Source organism: Ananas comosus, linkage group 5 (assembly GCF_001540865.1).
Source record: "Ananas comosus cultivar F153 linkage group 5, ASM154086v1, whole genome shotgun sequence".
Lineage (NCBI taxonomy): Eukaryota > Viridiplantae > Streptophyta > Magnoliopsida > Poales > Bromeliaceae > Ananas > Ananas comosus.
In genome coordinates, this window is record NC_033625.1 from 2,685,299 (window position 1) to 2,705,392 (window position 20,094).

General features: G+C 35.7%; 4 protein-coding genes across 4 annotated transcripts; 2 read left to right on the forward strand and 2 right to left on the reverse strand.

Moving 5' to 3' along the window:
* LOC109709915 lies at nucleotides 1,070-3,614 on the reverse strand. The gene is made up of 4 exons (XM_020232292.1): nucleotides 3,462-3,614; nucleotides 3,296-3,343; nucleotides 2,473-2,636; nucleotides 1,070-1,420 (listed from the first exon to the last, which is right to left on the reverse strand). Exons 1-4 carry the CDS (start codon nucleotides 3,511-3,513, stop codon nucleotides 1,403-1,405), a joined length of 282 nt encoding a protein of 93 aa, XP_020087881.1. The 5' UTR covers nucleotides 3,514-3,614; the 3' UTR covers nucleotides 1,070-1,402.
* On the reverse strand, nucleotides 6,490-7,321 carry LOC109710016. Its single transcript, XM_020232429.1, has one exon. It carries the CDS (start codon nucleotides 7,208-7,210, stop codon nucleotides 6,857-6,859), a length of 354 nt encoding a protein of 117 aa, XP_020088018.1. The 5' UTR covers nucleotides 7,211-7,321; the 3' UTR covers nucleotides 6,490-6,856.
* On the forward strand, nucleotides 15,264-15,712 carry LOC109710270 (non-specific lipid-transfer protein A-like). Its single transcript, XM_020232780.1, has 2 exons — nucleotides 15,264-15,598; nucleotides 15,694-15,712. Exons 1-2 carry the CDS (start codon nucleotides 15,264-15,266, stop codon nucleotides 15,710-15,712), a joined length of 354 nt encoding a protein of 117 aa, XP_020088369.1.
* Nucleotides 16,385-19,117, forward strand: LOC109709876 (pentatricopeptide repeat-containing protein At3g49170, chloroplastic-like). Its single transcript, XM_020232243.1, has one exon. The coding sequence runs from the start codon at nucleotides 16,413-16,415 to the stop codon at nucleotides 18,972-18,974; it is 2,562 nt and encodes an 853-aa protein (XP_020087832.1). The 5' UTR covers nucleotides 16,385-16,412; the 3' UTR covers nucleotides 18,975-19,117.

The window sequence follows — 20,094 nt, forward strand, 5'->3', positions numbered from 1 at the left end:
ATAATAATGGAAAATAAATAAAAATATTACTTTCGCCTTTTATAGAATGATTCGGGGAAACCGTGATATGTCACGGTTACGTTGAGCACAACCTAGTTGGGCTCTGAATGGTTTAAGTAACACTTCAATGGGAACCTCTTATTAATCCAATCAAATTGGGCAGTGGTCGGATTGGGTCCAAAATAGACCCATTAATCAGATTGGGTTCAGGTTTTGACCGAACCCAAAATGCAATTAGGAACGGTTTAGCACTGGATCTATTGTGCGGGGCCCATGCGACGCTTTCGTACATTATTATTATATAATAAAACCGTTGCACCATAAAATGGCACGTGATACGCTATCTATCTATGTTGGGTCGAACTCGGGTCCCTACCTTCTACGTTCGAATTCCGACTCTTATAGTAAACTCGGAAGAGCAGTGTACAAAAGTATTTACGAGATACGCATGAACTCAACTATTGCATTCTCCATGCTCTAAGAAGAAGACAAAGGAGAAAGAAGAGGAAGAAGAGAAATACGCACGCATGGGGACGAAGCGAAAGCGCGCCGAAGAAGCCAACTCGCTACCGGAGAAGCAATGCAAGAACGACGTTTTGCGGCGGTTGTTCTCCAGAATGGGGATTGATTCAGCTGCAGGAGCGGCGTCGCGGGAGAAAGAGTGGAAGCTGTGGGTGCTGTTCGGCCGCTGGGAATTCTCGACGCAGAATGGCCTGCTCTCCTGGACGCCACGATCGGCGGTGGCGCTGGCGTCTGTGGTTCCCCGTTTGTGGCGCTGCATGCAGCAGATAGCGGTGAAGGTGCCGACGCCTGAAGATGCTGTTGGCCGCGGCAGTGTTTGAATTGAGTCTGATGCAATTTGTTTCTCAAGTTAGTCTCTGCAAGTTGAGAGCGGCGTCGAGAGTGTATGCAGTTGCTTACACCGTGTGGTAATTGGAGATTTATGGAGCTAGTGATGGATAGGATACAAGTATATAATTGAAGTAAATGTACACAACAAATCATTTCTTTTAATACAACAACTCCCACCAGCTATACGAAGGGATAATTATGCTAAGTTCGCATGAAATGAAAGGATTAGTTAATTGGCTTGATCAAAAATTAAACTTATTTGTTCAACCATCAGAGTGCAACACCAATCCCACTTATTAATTGGCATTTAAATCATTACAATCATACCGAAAAGCAAGTGACAATAAGTCAATGACCAAATTGATCAACATTAATATACAAGAGTTCTGCGAATAGTTTTACAACGACACCGACTCTTGCTTCTACTGATGAATTTGAAGCAACAATGACTAGTTATCATCATACTTCTACAAGAATTATTCTCATAACTTGCTCTGCTAATTTTGGCGGAGTGACCATCCACCCAGCTGCAACGACATCGACTCTTGCATCAAAAAGAACCACCCAGCTGCAAGAAGAACACACGATCCATTAGTAAAACACTAAACACGCAAAGGCCCATCAAAGAGCCTAATACTAGTTGTCACATGTAAGAGTTCTCTAGTTAGGGATATTGTTCAGAACTTTGTTAAAGGTTTAAATACAAAATTTTCAATTTCGTTCTCGAAGTTTCAATTGTATAAAGTTAGTCCTAAGAGCTTGCCATCCATGTTAAATTGATCCTTAGAATTTCACTTTAACCCGAAGTTGTGCTTCCATTTCAATTTCGTCCTTAAATTTCATGTTCAACTTAGAATGCAGAGTTTCTTTTTAACATAGGAAACATGTAATGGACAAAAGGGCAGGCTTCATACACAAAAAAAAAGAAAAAAAAAAAAAAAACTTAAGAACTAAATTATTACAATTGAATCATTGAGTATGAAATCTGAATCAAAATTTGCCAGACGCATGTCTAATCAACCTTTTTTTCTCTTACTGCTTTCCTTATAAAAGCAATGTCATCAGAAGTACTAGATAGCACCTAACAGATTAAATTTGACCTCAAAGATCCTGTCAAAGGCATTTGTTTTCACAACTGCAATGTACAAATCAACATACCACAAATAGCTGTGCCATTCAGAAAAGGAAACAATTAAATGAGAGGGTGAAAAAAAATAAATCATTATTAATAAATCATTATTAGCACATACAAAAACTTTTGTTTTGGCATTTTACGAACTTGCAAATGCTTCGGATAATCTTATTTTATTACTATAGCAGAGTAAATTTCATAAACACGGCGAGGCCCCATTCTTCGAAAAGATTATGCAGCCCTAGAAGTTTTAAGTTAGACCAAAGAAATTATGCCCTCAACAGTCTCTCAAGCTCCAATGGGCAGAAAATGGAGAGATCATATTCAAGCTAAGAAGTCAGCCAAGTAGAAGCAAATGAAAACTGAACAACATCTCAGAACTAGGGACAGAAAAGTTGAATGTTAGAGGGGTAAGCAACTCTACTATATCATGTATGATAATTAAGTATTGAATAAGTTAAAAGGCGCCGAAGCTATATTTCACATACCATAATAGCCTCAATCTCTTCTTCAGACAGTGGGGTGCGTTTTGGGAGGAGCGAAGCCTTCCCACCTACAGCAACGTTGGAAGGCGGGGCAGGAACATCAGATCGGAACCTGTAACTCCGAGCGCCAGAAGATGATGAAGGTTCGTTTGGCTGGGACTTAGATCCTGTGTAAAAGACTTGTGTGAGCAATTTAGCATTTATGGCCAAAAAACTCCTCATTATGTAAAATTTGAAAAGCATATTTACTCAAAAGAAAATGCAATACATCCCAAATTTGATGAACTCGTTTTAATAGTTTGAAGAAATTAAGGATTAAAAGGTTCAAAAACTTCAACAGCTAAGTATAAAATAGGAACAGAAATAGCAAGCAAACTAACCACGGAGATTGATATCAAAAATCTTAAACTCAAATTCTATATGATTAGATGCGCCGTGAATGGCCTTCTCCATCCTTCTTATTGTTGCTTAACTTTTGAAGCACCATCGCCATCGGCCATATGCAGAACAACAATTTCTTCAAATAAACAAAGCAAAAAAGAGTTGCTTTTTTTTTTTTTTTTTGGGTGATCAAATAAACCTCTAGATGTACAAATTGCAAATAATCAGCTGGACACTAATATTTTCTATAATATCTTTATTTTTTCCCCATAAATCCATTTTAAACTAAAGCTATCGTATAAAGCTCCAATGACATCAGGGAAGTTTATATCCCGATTAAACACGGTATATTATGAAATGCTAGAAATTTAATAACGAAAATTAAACAGAAAAAATAAATAAATAAAAAGCAAAATTAAAGACAATAAATTTGTCGAACGCTCACCCAATTGCGACAAGGAGAACGTAGTTTGATCCGAAGAGGGAGCGGGTGCTGAAAAAAAAAGGGTTAGATTCCACAAGACGCAACCAAACCCTAAATTAAAAAAGAAAAAGTGGAAATTTAAGCTAGAAAATAAAACAAAAAAAGGGGTAATTGAATGGAATCGAACCTGAGGGATTGGGATGCCTCTGCGGGAACTTGATCCGAGGGATTCGCTTCATCTCTCTCTCTCTCTCTCTCTCTCTCTCTCTGTGGCTTCGAACGAATGGGGAAAAGGTCGAACACCTTCAAATTTCGAGTTTTCGACTACGGGAGTGTAATATGGGCTGGGCCGGGATTTGTGAACCCTATATGGGCTTGGTTGGTTTTCATGAGGCCCGTGTTTGTCTCGGATGAACCGGGTCCTTGACACGCCCCCATTCGATCCTAGTCCGATTACATATGCAGAACCCTTAATTTTTGGACTTTTTAAAATTGACCCCTCAACTTTATTTTTTTTTAACGAAATATTCTAAAATCTCTTCAATCTTTTTTTTTATTTATTTGAATGATTCTGTTCAGGCCCTGTTTGATGTACTGAACAGAGTGTGTTACTCAACAGAAAGAAAATATGATGAAAAAAGTATTTTATTTTATTTTCTAAAAGAATTTCTACGGTCTCCTTAGAAAACGGAGAAATATAATTTTATGTTACAAACACCTTTTCGCCAAAAGCATTAATCCCGTCTTCAGTATTAAACGCGCTCTTGATTATTTGGAGATTTTATTCGACTTAATGACGCTTCCGTTGAATTTAAGAGATTAATCACTTTTTTTTTTTTTTTGAGAGAGATAGAGATTAATCACTTTTGAAGAATGAAATTGTAGGTTTCCTCAACAATTGATAGCCGCGCCAGTAAATAATATTACAGCTATTTAATTTAATAAAATCCCCTAATTAATTAACTATCTAAAATTTTAACATCGAAAAATTTAAAGATAAAGGAGATATAGGAGATGTCAACGCAAAAAATATAAAGTGTGGGGATAGATTTCAAAACACTCTCCATTGTTAAAGTAGAGATAATACATTCTTTACGAGGTCGTTTATAAGATCAATAGAAGAATTATGAAAAGTTTTAAAGTATGCTCCAACATTAGAAAAGGTTATTTGAAGACCGATCTATAGGCGCATATTCGAAGACCGATCTACCCGAGCGGATGAGACGACAAATAGAGTACATAGCTTGGTTCATCTATGGACATCGGTGCCCTCAGGAGGACGGGATTGAATTTTCTGATCAAATTCGACTCTTTTCTGTATCATTGTGTTCGGGTGTAGTTTGACTTCCGTTGGTGTGTTTTGCTACTTTGCTAACTCTTATCGTTACAGGCGGTCGCCAGCCGCTATTAGGTGCTTTTGTAACTTTTTTGTGCTGTACAAATAGGGTATATCCCTGTTTTCTCAAAAAAAAAAAAAGAAAAAAGAAAAGGTTATTTGATAATGAGAAGTTTCAATTAATTTTCAAGCTTCAACTAATGTGTGAGATCTCAAAATGCCGTTCTATTTCTATCAGTTCAATCTTTCAGAAACAAATAATTATTTTTTATACCGTTAATATCGTAGTTTTTGGTTAGTGTCTGAATTAGTCTTTAAAGCTACTACTAGGAGACTGTTAGTAGTCTAAATTTAGCAATCATGATCACCAGAAAACAAACAGCACTTTGGTAGCTTCTCTCAGTAATCAAACTATGAAAAGTATCCACATGCAACATCATATATCAGCAACAGTACAGCAGTAGGTGTTACTTACATTATGCTGTTATGCATATCAACCTTGTGTATACCAAGCCACTTCAAATTGACATTTAAGACTCATAAGAGTGCACAAATAATGCCACATGCAAAGTAACATTTACATTGATGTAAAGTTACTTGATGAGATGTACTCCAATATCTTTGGTTCTAGCTAAGCTTAAAAGTGCTTAACCTTTGCTGCAATTATTGCACCAAAAAGTACAAGTTTTTGGTGCATAGCTTTTAGGTTAACCTTGCATGTGAGATCCTCTTCCAATGTAGAAGCAAAAGTTTGGCACATGGGAGGCCCCATTCACACCTCAAATAATGTTTTGTTTTATAAGGAAGCCCCTTAAAATTAAAAAGTTTCTTAAAGCAATCTCCAAGCTTGGTCCAGTGCTTCCAAAGGGGACCAATAAATTAAGTTTGAGCTTATTGTTGCTTTAAATTCTCCATTAATCCATAGTGTATTACCCAGTACATGAGAATTGAATTGTGTGTGATTAGAGTCACTTGATAATTAGTTTAGTCCCTAACCTTTGGGAGAACCTAACCTACTTGGTCACCTCCAACTCAAACCTTATGTTAGGCTAATTTAATGCTCCATGATATTCGGACTATTTTGGTCGCTATCTTTTAGATTGATTTTTTTTTATAGTATGATATTAAAGTCAATTTTAAGATTTTTTTTTTCAATTCCAAAAGTTTCTAAGTTGAAAATAACGTCATATCCATCGTGTGGGTTACTCATTAAGAACATTAAGGCTTATTTGTGAAACATAAGATGGGGGTTAAAAGGTTTTCTGTTAGATCGATTTTTCAAGTAACAGCTTAAAGCAAATGTCAACAAACGATCTGGGCTACTGTGTGGAGTATATACAATGTGATGCCTCGAGCGATTTTTTAACCCTCATCGTATGTTTAAATTTGAACCCCCATAGTTCAAATTTAAATTTGAACTATGTGGTGCATAAATTTAAACATATGACGGACATATCACTGTGTGGAGCATAAATTTGAACTATGTGATGTTTCTGGTTCTATGACATTCTTTAAAGCTTAGATCGATTTTTTACCATTTTTCCACAATGTTAAATTTAGAAGCATCCGACCTCTAATTGTGTACTTTTTTTCTCCTTTCTTTTTTTGAGTAACAATAATTAATTTGTTCATACGCACATCAATTTTATAGATATCAAGCCATGTGACATTAAAAAAAACAACAAAAATGTCACCCCCCACAGTCATCATTAAAAAAAAAAGAAGAAGAAATATATGCAACAGCTACACATGGGAGTCAAAATCACACAATACTACCTCTCTTTCCACTTCAACTTTAGAAAAATATGCAGCAAAAATTAACCTTGTGGAAAGTATAAATCAAAGAAGCATAATTAGAAAAGGACCAGGCTCCCACTGATTCCAAAAAAAAAAAGAGTGTAATTACACAAAATTATAAGAGAACACATAATTAATTAAGCCACATGTCCAGCTAATCCCTATTTTGAGACATAGTAGTAGGATTAATTAGAGGTCTTACACACCCTTATGATTGAAGCTCCTATTTACAAAGAAGTTCCTGACAATTCACTTCCTCTATAAGGAAATCAATAATTAAATTTTTTAAAAAAGAGAGAAATTAATAATAGTCTAAAGAAACCAAAAAACAAAGGTAACACCAAACAAACAACAATACATATATATATATATATAGAGAGAGAGAGAGAGAGAGAATTGGAGGGTAATCTCATAAATTAACTAATTAAATGGGCTTGTAATTTACTTGATCAAAATTCTGAGGCCTCAGGGCACTCCACAATGCTCTCCAAAGTTGGTTTCCACCCCTCCTGATGGTGAGTGCTTTTCCACTTAGCAACAATTATCTCTCTCTCCCTCTCCTCACCCATCTCCAAAAGCACTTCCTCAAGCCTCCTCTCCCCCTTCTTCACCTCCACCAAAAGCCTCTCAAGCTCCCCTCTTGTTAACAGCACCTTAACCTTAAAACCACCACCACCACCCTCCTTTTCGCCGCCGTTGCTGCCGCCGTTGCCGTTGCCGTTGCCGCCATATAATCCTTCCTCCACGTTCATAACTTGGTTGTTCTCTCTCTTTTGTTTGCACAGGCCCATGCAGTTGCCCATCTAAAGGACTTCGGAGGATTAAACTTGGTTTTTGGGAGGTGTTGTGTGTAATCTTGGGGAGTGGGGGAGGTTTCTATTTATTTCTATGGCTGAGTTAGTAGTAGAAGCGTTAGGGGGTGAGGGGGTGGTGTATTTAAGAGGGACATTCAATCTATAGACAATGAGGCACGTGGTGGGGCCGTGGGATTTGGTGTTTGGGTTCCAATACCACATACACGTATGAATGAAAAGAATCTATAAAATTTAACACCACAGTAAGAAACCAACTAACAGTCACTGGTATACAATTAGTTGTTATTAACAAATCAAAAGGACACTTTGCGCATGATATATATGCTGTTCTTTGCAAAATGTTTCGCGTTGTTGCGGACTTAAATCAAATGTGAAAAAATTAATAATACTAAAAGTATGACAGAAAATAATCTCATAAATTTTCCTTCACTTTTTTCTCTGAGGCTATGTTAAAAGATGATGTAAAATAACTGGTTTTTTCAAACGATTAAGTTATCAAAGAATATATTTCTTATATTCAATATCTTTTTCGTTAATCCATGACTTTATATATAGAATTTACTCTACTACCTTGAAATTAATTCCATAGTGCAATTTAATTGAAATAAATCATATATATATNACGATAGAGTAGACCACTTATTTGATAAATCAAATAAAATTTGGTAAAACAGAATCCTTGATCGGCAATCAACTGTTGCACAATTAAACACGTCATTATAAGTCACTTTAAGCAACAATATTATTAGAGGACAAAAAATCACACCTAATCTACACATATCTATAGTTGTAGATCTAGGTGCACGTGAACACGCTTAGACGTACCAACTTTCACATGCTAAGGCGAACATTGCGAACCCACACGCACACTACGAGCCAATCCACCACCCCAACATTAGCCTGGCTCAACACGAGAACACTCACACTAATTATACTACTAATCACACTCCACATAATCCCGCATAATTGGGCTCTATGATCAGTTCATAAATGCCTTGAATTTAATTCTTTAGCAAAGCACTTTTTTTTTTTTTGAAAAATATAACATGCTATCTGTTTCGTTTTTTTTTTTTTAAATAAATGAAGCAATTAAATTTCAAACTTGAGATCACACGTACCAACTATCAAATCTTTTGTCGCTTGTGTTGGGGACGATTGGTCCTTTGCGGCGACGTAATTGATGAAAATCAAAGGGGTCGGAAATATTCTCGAAAATCATGTGGAAAATATTGTTTTCGTGTTACGGTGTGTGAATTCGGTGTGCTATCGCAGCCTAACAATGTGGGACTATTTCATTTCATATGCATTGTGTCGATGTGGTTGGAAGAATAGTGAACGACGCAAGATGTTTTGGACTAAATGGATTCGGATGTTCCCTGTCACTACTCACTACAGGACTCATCATGTCCCTGTCCAACTTTGCTGGAGATATTGGTGTTTGAACTCTTCAAATAAATTGAGCTTAGCCCGGGGCACATGGACTCCTCGTAGAGCTATATAAATGCGTATATATTATTGTATCGGCTTTAGTTTTTAGAAGAATCAATTGCTCACATCTGTGTCAGATACCATGGTTCTACTTTGAACCCAACAAACTCATTCGCTACGTTCAATCCGCATTTCATAACAAGTTCTTGCAATTTGTATTTTTGTTATTACTGTATGGACAGTACATTTGACGATCTCGATCAGAATCGTCACGGAAGTGGTCCTTATAAAAGCAAAGAGAATAATAAGTATCGCCATCTATTCGTGATGAGGTCACAATGACCATCTTAATTTGGCAAATCTATTGTTGAAAGTGTCTTATTGGCAACTTTAATTGGATCAATGCTAATCCAACTACGTGACATTTGAAAGAGACCATACATATATATAGGGACCACTTAACACAATCACCCCTATTTGATACCTAATTAGCTATCAAATATGCTTGAAGAAATTGAATTAATGCGTAATCTTCAATTAGCGTTTAAACATGTTTGACTCAATCCTTGGATAGATGTAAGCATGACACAAGCATGACGCAAAGTCGGAGAAATTTGGATAAGCTTTGCAATATATATATATATATATATATATATATATAGTATATAATATTATTATTTATAATATAATTTAAAATTATTAATATACACACTAAACTCTCATAGTAGTATACAGCAATATACATACAATTATATATATAATGAGAGCTTCAACATTAATATTGTAATAATTAATAATGATAATAAAAATTTGGTGCTAAAGTATCTCGGCGTGGTGCCAAAATTATATTTATAATAATTTAATCAATTTAGTACTAAGAAAAAGTGTAGGTCCTTTAAATCAAAATGTTGTTATTAAAGGGTCTTTTAGTTTGATAAACTTCAAAATCAAGTTACAAGTACGAATCCTTTCGCTTGCTAAAACTTACAGTCAAATCCATGTGTATGTCACGCATCATTTTGGAAGCCATATGTAAAACATGTGGTACCCTAGTTAAGAGACCAAAAAATGAAAGGAGGAATAATATGTATGATGATACAAATTCTAAATTTGAAACACACATTATTTTTCATCACGTAAGATGTTTAAGTACCTAGAGGGTCCACATTCGTTTATTTTCTATTTTTTGACCGGAAAACTTAGGATTAAATTGCTATCGCCCGAATAATGAAGAACGTTAATGCATGAGGACAATGACAAAGGAATAATTTGACCAATAAACTTGGAAATAAGTGTGTAAATTAAAATTCCAATAGTTTGGTTTGCGGTAGAGCTAGTGCCAACACAAAGATAATATGATTCCCTAGAGAAAATATTCAAACTTTGCCACCTGAAAAACAACAAAGAATTAGACGAGTGTCATTATGATCTCACTAGCAGCGAATTCGTACTTTGCGGCGGACAGATGAAATTTACGACATGATCGTTTTGTTTTATCTAAATTTGATGCGCACATTTTTCATCACGTAAGATGTTTAATCACGTCGCATCTAGCTAATAGTTAAACGAAATAAATTGTTATAATTCGCAGTTGTTTATTTTCCTTTTCTTTTTTTTTGACCGGTTCGAAAACTTAGGATTAAATCGCTATTGCACGAATATTGAAGACCACTAATGCAAGAGGACAATGAGAAAGCTAGCAAAGATTGAATAATGCGACCTAAATTTGGAAATAAGTGTGTGAAACTCTAGGGCGTTTAGCTATTAGATGCGTAAACATCTTACGTGACGAAAAATGTGCGTTTCAAATTTAGAATTTGTATCATCATACATAGTATTCCTCTAGGTCATTTAGCTATTAGATGAAATTAAAATGTGCGTAAACATCTTAATTACGTGACGAAAAATGTGCCAATTATACGACTCTTTAGAGGAAATATTCACGATTTATAGTTTTGTTTGCGCCAATTATATGACTCTTTAGAGGAAATAATCAAACTTTGCAATCTAAAAAACAATAAAGAATTAGGCAAGTGTCATTGTGATCTAACTAGCGGCAAACTCACGCTTTGCAGTGGAGAGATGAAATTTACAAAAATGATTGTATTATTTTATCTCTCAGAAATATATAACTCATGATAACTAATTTTGTAAAATTGTACAAATAAAGCTTATATTTTGGGATAATTGACTATATGTCCCTCAAAACTTTAAAAATATCTTATTAATTTATCTCTCTTTTTTTCTTTCTAATATACTCCTCATATGTTCCTACATTATTCCAAAATACCACTACAGTTATCATCCGTTAAGTTAACTTGAGTTAAATGTGAGTTAAAAATCTATTAGAGTTAAAAAAATTAAAATACCTCTTTTGCTCTTAAATTAAAGGCAAATAGGAAATGTTGGTGATGGTAGAAGGGTATATTTGAAAGCTCAAAAATCAAAATATTTTTTGTGCCCCTAATTTAAGGGCAAATAAAAAAAGTCGGTGATGATAGAAAAATTGATATATTTGAAATGGTAAAATAATAATTTCATACAAATAACAACTATTGCTAACAGTTCAGTAACAGAATTTAACTCTAGAGATATATTTGAAATAGGTTGGAACATAAAAAAAATATTTTCAATATTAGACAAATTAGAAAGTCAAAATTTTTCAGAAGTATATAAGCAATTGCCCCTTATATTTTTATGTTCCATATTTATGTAAACACCTAATTAATCCACATTGGACAAATACTTAAAATTTGCATGTGAAAACAAAACAAGAAATTCATGTAGCAATTTTTTCTAGGCCGTAAGTACAAAAGTTCAAATTTTTCAGCAAAATACATAGGTAAACGTTGAATATAATATATATTAAAAAGAGCAGATTCAAATAGCAATTTTTATAGGGCAATAAGTGTGAGACTTTTTTCAAATAGAATATATATATCTAAACATATTTTATAAAGTATTTATATAAATATCTAATTTAAATATAATTTTTAGAGAGCTACAACTGTAACGCTCTTTTTACTATCATACATGTAATTGCTCTTTATGAGGTACATAGGTAATATTTAATCTAAATAGCATTCTAGAGGTTATAATAATGTTAGACTATTTTTCAACAGATTATTTATGCAGTTTTATACATAATTTTTTATAAAAGTAGCATATACAGGGCGTGTTTGGTTCGCTTCTTTTTCACCTTGGAATCGAAATCAGAATAGATAAATCTGTTTGTGGGTGTTTGGTACGCGGGAGTTCCATTCCTATTTCGATTCCCGAGTGAAATGAGAATCCCCCAATCACCTCTTTTTTCAATCCGACCTAGGAGGCCGGATTGAAAGTTGAATCCGGACGGAATGGGTACTTATTCGGATTAAATTTTAATTTATATAAAGTTTTATTCAAATTTTATTTAAAACTTAAATTAAATTTATGGATTCAAATTAAANTAATAATGATAATAAAAATTTGGTGCTAAAGTATCTCGACGTGGTGCCAAAATTATATTTATAATAATTTAATCAATTTAGTACTAAGAAAAGGTGTAGGTCCTATAAATCAAAACGTTGTTATTAAAGGGTCTTTTAGTTTGATAAACTTCAAAATCAAGTTACAAGTACGGATCCTTTCGCTTGTTAAAACTTACGGTCAAATCCATGTGTATGTCACGCATCATTTTGGAAGCCATATGTAAAACATGTGGCACCCTAGTTAAGAGACCAAAAAAAGAATTAAAGGAGGAATAATATGTCTGATGATACAAATTCTAAATTTGAAACACACATTATTTTTCGTCACGTAGAGTGTCCACATTCGTTTATTTTCTATTTTTTGACCGGAAAACTTAGGATTAAATTGCTATCGCCCGAAAAATGAAGAACGTTAATGCATGAGGACAATGACAAAGGAATAATTTGACCAATAAACTTGGAAATAAGTGTGTAAATTAAAATTCCAATAGTTTGGTTTGCGGTAGAGCTAGTGCCAACACAAAGATAATATGATTTTCTAGAGAAAATATTCAAACTTTGCCACCTGAAAAACAATAAAGAATTAGATGAGTGTCATTATGATCTGACTAGCAGCGAATTCGCACTTTGCGGCGGACAGATGAAATTTACGACATGATCGTTTTGTTTTATCTAAATTTGATGCGCACATTTTTCATCACGTAAGATGTTTAATCACATCGCATCTAGCTAATAGTTAAACGAAATAAATTGTTATAATTCGCAGTTGTTTATTTTCCTTTTCTTTTTTTTTGACCGGTTCGAAAACTTAGGATTAAATCGCTATTGCACGAATATTGAAGAGCACTAATGCAAGAGGACAATGAGAAAGCTAGCAAAGATTGAATAATGCGACCTAAATTTGGAAATAAGTGTGTGAAACTCTAGGGCGTTTAGCTATTAGATGCGTAAACATCTTACGTGACGAAAAATGTGCGTTTCAAATTTAGAATTTGTATCATCATACATAGTATTCCTCTAGGTCGTTTAGCTATTAGATGAAATTAAAATGTGCGTAAACATCTTAATTACGTGACGAAAAATGTGCCAATTATATGACTCTTTAGAGGAAATATTCACGATTTATAGTTTTGTTTGCGCCAATTATATGACTCTTTAGAGGAAATAATCAAACTTTGCAATCTAAAAAACAATAAAGAATTAGGCAAGTGTCATTGTGATCTAACAAGCGGCAAACTCACGCTTTGCAGCGGAGAGATGAAATTTACAAAAATGATTGTATTATTTTATCTCTCAGAAATATATAACTCATGATAACTAATTTTGTAAAATTGTACAAATAAAACTTATATTTTGGGATAATTGACTATATGTCCCTTAAAACTTTAAAAATATCTTATTAATTTATCTCTCTTTTTTTCTTTCTAATATGCTCCTCATATGTTCCTACATTATTCCAAAATACCACTACAGTTACCACCCGTTAAATTAACTTGAGTTAAATGTGAGTTAAAAATCTATTAGAGTTAAAAAAAAATTAAAATGTCTCTTTTACTCTTAATTTAAGGGCAAATAAGAAATGTTGGTGATGATCGATAGAAGGGTATATTTGAAAAGATAAAAAATCAAGATACTTTTTATGCCCCTAATTTAAGGGCAAATAAGAAAAGTCGGTGATGATAGAAGGATTGATATATTTGAAATGGTAAAATTAATAGTAATTTCATACAAATAACAACTATTGCTAACAGTTCAGTAACAGAATTTAACTCTAGAGAAATATTTGAAATATGTTTGAACGTAAAAAAAGTATTTTCAATATTAGACATAAATTAGAAAGTGAGAAATTTTCAGGGGTATATAAGCAATTGCCCCTTATATTTTTATGTTCTATATTTATGTAAACACCTAATCCACATTCGACAAATACTTAAAATTTGCATGTAAAAACAAAACAAGAAATTCATGTAGCAATTTTTTCTAGGCCGTTAGTATAAAAGTTCAAAATTTTCAGCAAAATACATAGGTAAACGTTGAATATAATATATATTAAAAAGAGCAGATTCAAATAGCAATTTTTATAGGGCAATAAGTGTGAGACTTTTTTCAAATAGAATATATGTATCTAAACATATTTTATAAAGTATTTATATAAATATATAATTTAAATATAATTTTTAGAGAGCTACAACTGTAACGCTCTTTTTACTATCATACATGTAATTGCTCTTTATGAGGTACATAGGTAATATTTAATCTAAATAGCATTCTAGAGGTTATAATAATGTTAGACTATTTTTCAACAGATTATTTATGCAGTTTTGTACATAATTTTTTATAAAAGTAGCATATACAGTTTATAAACGGCTTTCAAAAAATATTTACACAAAATTAAGTTGCATATGATGGCTGAATCATTACATCTAAGATTTTATATAACCGATTATAAGAGACATATAATGATAAAATTAATTCATAAATTTTTAAATAAAGCATATAAGTTTGAGAAACTTATACATAATAATGCTAATTATGACAACAAAGATTAAAAGATATATATGTAAGCTAGACCAGTAATTTTAAAAGAATTTAATTTGTAAAGAATTTCAAACCCTGCTCTGAATTGTAATAATCAACCAATTAGACAGAGTTCAATCATGTTTAGTTTTGCATATGTGAAGATCCATAAAAATGTTTAGTAGAAGAACAATGTAATATCTGTTGAAATCGTAAATATTCAAACTTCTAACAAGATTTAGTTTGAGAGAAAATTTATGCTAGTTAGTTAACATTAGATAGAGTTCAATCATGTATGAATAAAATGTTTTAGTTTTGTGTTTATTATTTTCCTTTATATTCTACATCTATACCTATAATTTAACTTCTGAATTATATATAATTCGTATTAGTACGAATACGGGAAGTATATCATATGCATGTGTGGATGATCATATGTTTGAAGTGAAGCCCCTCATGCGTTTCAGCCGATCTAACGCCCCATGTTCACGAATTTTGACGCGATCACTGCCTCTCTTTCCAGTTTCCAACCTATCTCACACCTTATTAATGTAACTTTTAGGGCTTTTAATTGCTTAATTCCCGTAAAAATCACTCACTAATTAAAGTTTCCAACTCAAAACTTAATGGCCCACATAATCCTCGGCTTCATATTGGTTTCCGCGGCCGCGTCCCGGGCCATCGCGGCGCCGCCACCGTGCAGCGAGGTGGCGCAGATGGTCAGCCCATGCGTGCCGTACTTGGCTGGCCGGGTGTGGGCGCCGTTCGGGCCATGCTGTGGCGGAGTCGCGGCGCTGAACCAGACGGTGGCGACCGACGGCGACCGCGAGATCGTCTGCAACTGCCTCAGGAGCGTCGCGCCTCGCTTCCCGATGATCGACGTCCGTCGCGCCGCGGTCCTCCCACGCCTCTGCGGGGTCGCCGTCAACGTCACCATTGCTCCGGGCGTCGACTGCAGCAGGTTAGAAAATTTTCGCCAGCAAACAAACATCTTTTGAAACAAATTAACATCCGTGCGTCTCACGTACACGCGCCTATGTTTGCTTCTCGGTGCAGGATTATAACACCACCTTGAAACTATTCAATTTCCAGATGAAGTGTAGCCTGAGAAAGAGTCCGTTGCATTGCAAGTTGCAACCAATCATCACGAGAGTGAAAAAGAGAGAGTTAGTATAGTGATTAATTGTTAGCTAGGGTATCATGACTAATTATTGCAATCGATCGTGATTAATGATCGATTAGTGTTCTAAGCATTTGTACTTATTTGAGCTGTTATCATGACAATGGCTAGCTATATATATCATATTTGTCGTTCTCACAGAAAATTAAAAATAAATTAGATATTCAAAGTCCAGTAAAAAAAAGAAAAGAAAAAGAGTCTACCAACAAATAACTAAAAAATCATATTTAGTATTGAGTACCATCTAACTTTAATTAGCTAAAAATATATCAAAAGAAAAAAAAGTGTAAAAGTAAGATTATAGAAATAGTTCCATATCGGCCATGCTTAGCTTAAGCAGCAAAATACATAATGGTTAATAACTGAGATTCTAAGTTTCAATCCTAATTAATTTACTTTTTTAACTAAATTTATTTATAAAAAAATAAAAATTACATTTCTCGCTCTCTCAAAAAAAAAAAAAAATTTCCATAATAAAAACTACGTAATGAATTGTTAGAATAATTTTTCCTCTCCTCCCATTTTCTAACCATATATAAGAAAAAAAAAAAGAAAAAGAAAAAAGTGCTCCCCTTGCTAATCACCAAACGCTGCAATGTTTCCCGCCGCCTTATCCCTTCCCGCCAAACTCCTCCCCACCCCCTCCCCCTCCGCTCTCCCTCCCCACCCTTCCCGCCAAAACCTCCCCGCCGAAACCCTACCTCCTCCCCACGCCCCTCTCAAGCGCCGCCTCCTCCGCCTCGCCGACACCGGCCGCCTCTCCGACGCCCTCTCCGCCCTCGACCTCCTCGGCGGCGCCGCCGACCTCGTCGCCTACTCCGCCCTCCTCCACGCCTGCGCCCGCCGCCGCGACCTCGCCGTCGGCCGCCGCGTCCACCGCCGCCTCCTCGCCTCGGGCCTCGCCCCCGACGCCGTTGCCGCTAACTCCCTCCTCTCCCTCTACTCCAAATGCGGCGATTGGGACGTCGCCCTCTCCCTGTTCGACGAAATGGGTAGCCGAAGAGACCTGGTCTCCTGGACCACCATGATCACCTCCGCCGCACAAAACCGGATGGAACGAACGGCTATAGAGCTGTTCCGCGAAATGCTCGAGTCGGGTTTTACCCCGAATGAGTACACCTTCTGTGGGTTGATCCAGGCATGCTTGAATGAAGAGTATGTTTTTGTTGGGAGACTTGTTCTTGGGTTTGTGATCAAAATGGGATTTTTCGGGACCGACGTATCTGTAGGGTGTGCTCTGATCGACATGTTTGCGAAGACCCATGATTTGTTCTCCGCCCGTAAGGTGTTCGACGGATTGTGCGAGAGAAACGCCGTTGTTTGGACTCTGATGATCACACGATATGGACAGAACGGCTGCTGCGAGGAGGCGATTCGATTGTTTTTGGATATGATATTTGATAGGTTCGAGCCCGATCAGTTTACTGTAAGCAGTGTAATCTCTGCGTGCACCGAATTGGAATCCCTTAGCTTGGGGAAACAGTTGCATTCTCTGGCTATTCGAACTGGGTTGGCTTCTGATACCTGTGTTGGGTGTAGTCTTGTTGATATGTACGCAAAATGTTCGGTAGGAGGTTCAATGAATGATTCGAGGAGAGTGTTCCATGGAATGCCCGAACACAATGTGATGTCCTGGACCGCAGTTATATCAGGATATGTACAATGTGGGGGCCAAGAAATCGAAGCCATCAAGCTCTTTTCGGAGATGGTGGACGGAAGAGTTAGGCCGAACCAATTCACATACTCGAGCATTCTGAAAGCATGTGCAAATCTATGTGATCACTATCTGGGTGAGCAAATCCATGCCCATGTCACTAAACTAGGGTTGGCGTCAGTTAATTTCGTAGGAAACTCCTTGGTCTCGTTATATTCACAATCAGGCAGGATTGAAGATGCTCGCAAGGCTTTTGATCTTCTATTCGAAAAGAATATGATCTCTTACAATACAATCATCGACGGCATGGTGAAGAATTCCAGTTCCGATGAAGCATATGAGTTCCTTAGTAACATACAGAGTATGGATATTGGACTAAGCTCATTCACATTTGCCAGTCTCCTAAGTGCTGCAGCAAGTGTGGGATTGTTAAGCAAAGGCAAGCAGTTGCATGCGCAATTACTGAAAGCGGGTTTCAGGTCAAATAGGGGCATTTGTAATTCTCTTATATCCATGTATTCTAGGTGTGGAAACTTAGATGATGCGTGCCAAGTTTTCGATGAAATGGATGAGCCAAATGTGATCACATGGACTTCTATGATCACGGGCTTTGCTAAACATGGTTATGCCGATCAAGCGGTCAAATTATTTCATGACATGGTCTCGAGTGGGGCTAAGCCAAATGAGGTCACCTTCATTGCTGTTCTATCTGCTTGTAGCCATGTAGGTCGAATTAATGAAGGGTGGGAATACTTCAATTCCATGGAAAGAAATCACGGAGTTGTTCCAAAGATGGAGCACTATGCTTGCATGGCCGATCTATTAGGGCGAGCAGGCCATTTAGAAGAAGCTATTGAATTCATCAATTCGATGCCGCTCAAAGCGGATGCTTTGGTTTGGAGGACGCTACTTGGTGCTTCTAGAGTTCACGGAAACATTAAGGTTGGAGAAATAGCTGCTAAGAACATCTTAAAGCTCGAACCGCAAGACCCAGCTGCCTATGTCTTGCTCTCGAATTTGTACGCAAAAGCTGGCAAGTGGAAAGATGTTGCTGAATTAAGAAGCGGAATGAAAGACAAGAACTTAAGTAAAGAGGCTGGATTGAGTTGGGTGGAGATTAAGAACAAAATCCATCAATTTCATGCCAGTGATACTTCACATCCTCAGGCTAGAGAAATCTATGAAGAGTTAGATGAACTGCTATGTAAAATAAAGGTAATGGGTTATGCTCCAGATACAAACTATGTACTTCATGATGTAGAGGATGAGCTTAAGGAGCACTACCTTTCTCAACACAGTGAGAAAATAGCGGTGGCCTTCGGCATTATATCCACTTCAGCCGCGCAACCGATAAGGATATTCAAAAACCTGCGCTTCTGTGGAGATTGTCACAATGCAATCAAGTACATCTCAAAGGCAACTGGTCGGGAAATTATTGTAAGAGATACTAATAGGTTTCATCGGATCCGCAACGGGGAGTGTTCTTGTGGAGATTACTGGTGAGATACGCAGAAATCTTTGCGTAAATTGTTCATTACAGATATCATGGACCTGAGTTGTAAATTATTTGTGTATATCAAATTTTGGGAATTTGTTTATTGGCATTAAAAAAAAAAAGGGCATTTTATGGCCTTGCATCTTGTTGAGAAGCTTGTCTTATATAGTTGAGAGAATATGTTCAGCGAAATTTCCAAGAGAACTTCCAAAAAAATCAAACCTTTGCTGTTAGTCCCAGCATACATGCTACATAGACACCTATATAATTGTGTAAATTTTACATCCCATTCATTTTAGACTTTAAGTGTTTAAATATTTTTTTGACAAGATTTGTGAAAAAAACAGTGACCTTTGAATAGATGAGATATAAGATTTGTATTTAGTCCGTAGGTATACAAGAAGCATTGTTCGAAGCTTTAGACTTGGGAAGATCTTATTTGGAAAAAGGCGACGAGTACACATTTACTTGTAGTTTGCTGGTGGGTTATATGGACATAAAGAAACAATTTTATTTGCAGAGGGATTAACACTGAGCCGTTGGCAGCAGTCAATAGGGCCAAGTTGCTAGCGAAGTAATGAGAGGATTTTTTTGGTGGACAGTCATAAATTACCTCAGCTTGTTTTTGGTACATTATAATAGGTTTCTATTGTAGGTACCCATCATGGTTTTTTTTTTTCTTTTCGGGATGTTTTTAATTTTCGGGGGCCAGTTGCCTCACTTTTGTAATTTAATTCATATTCGCTATGAGTGAAGCTGGTAGCAAGCCTATCATTTTCTCCGAAAAGAAAAAAAACTTTTTCCGCCTTCATATTTGATTTTTATATTTGCTTTTCGCACTAAATTGCAGTTAAAGGATAATGTAATTCATTGACAGCATATATCTTCAAGATAAGTCACATCATTGATCTCCAAATTTATGAATTTTCATTCATGTTACCAAACTTTAATATAGAGATAAATATAGAAAAATAATTCTGCTGTCAGCAAAGTGATATACTGATATGGCAATAATATGCCAGTTTTATTCAGTTGCTATAATATGCCTTATTAATTTTTTGTTTTATATAATAATTTTTATAATAAAGAGCAATGTTATCTGTACTTATGCTAGGAATGTGCATGAGA

Excerpts from the sequence above, each read along its gene's own strand:
- LOC109709915 (XM_020232292.1), bottom strand. The coding sequence starts at position 3,513 with ATGAAGCGAATCCCTCGGATCAAGTTCCCGCAGAGGCATCCCAATCCC. Across the intron at positions 3,344-3,461 it reads GAGGCATCCCAATCCCTCAG|CACCCGCTCCCTCTTCGGAT; the intron begins GTTCGATTCCAT and ends TTTTTTTTTCAG. Across the intron at positions 2,637-3,295 it reads GTTCTCCTTGTCGCAATTGG|GATCTAAGTCCCAGCCAAAC; the intron begins GTGAGCGTTCGA and ends TCTTTTACACAG.
- LOC109710016 (XM_020232429.1), bottom strand. The coding sequence starts at position 7,210 with ATGGGCAACTGCATGGGCCTGTGCAAACAAAAGAGAGAGAACAACCAA.
- LOC109710270 (XM_020232780.1), top strand. The coding sequence starts at position 15,264 with ATGGCCCACATAATCCTCGGCTTCATATTGGTTTCCGCGGCCGCGTCC.
- LOC109709876 (XM_020232243.1), top strand. The coding sequence starts at position 16,413 with ATGTTTCCCGCCGCCTTATCCCTTCCCGCCAAACTCCTCCCCACCCCC.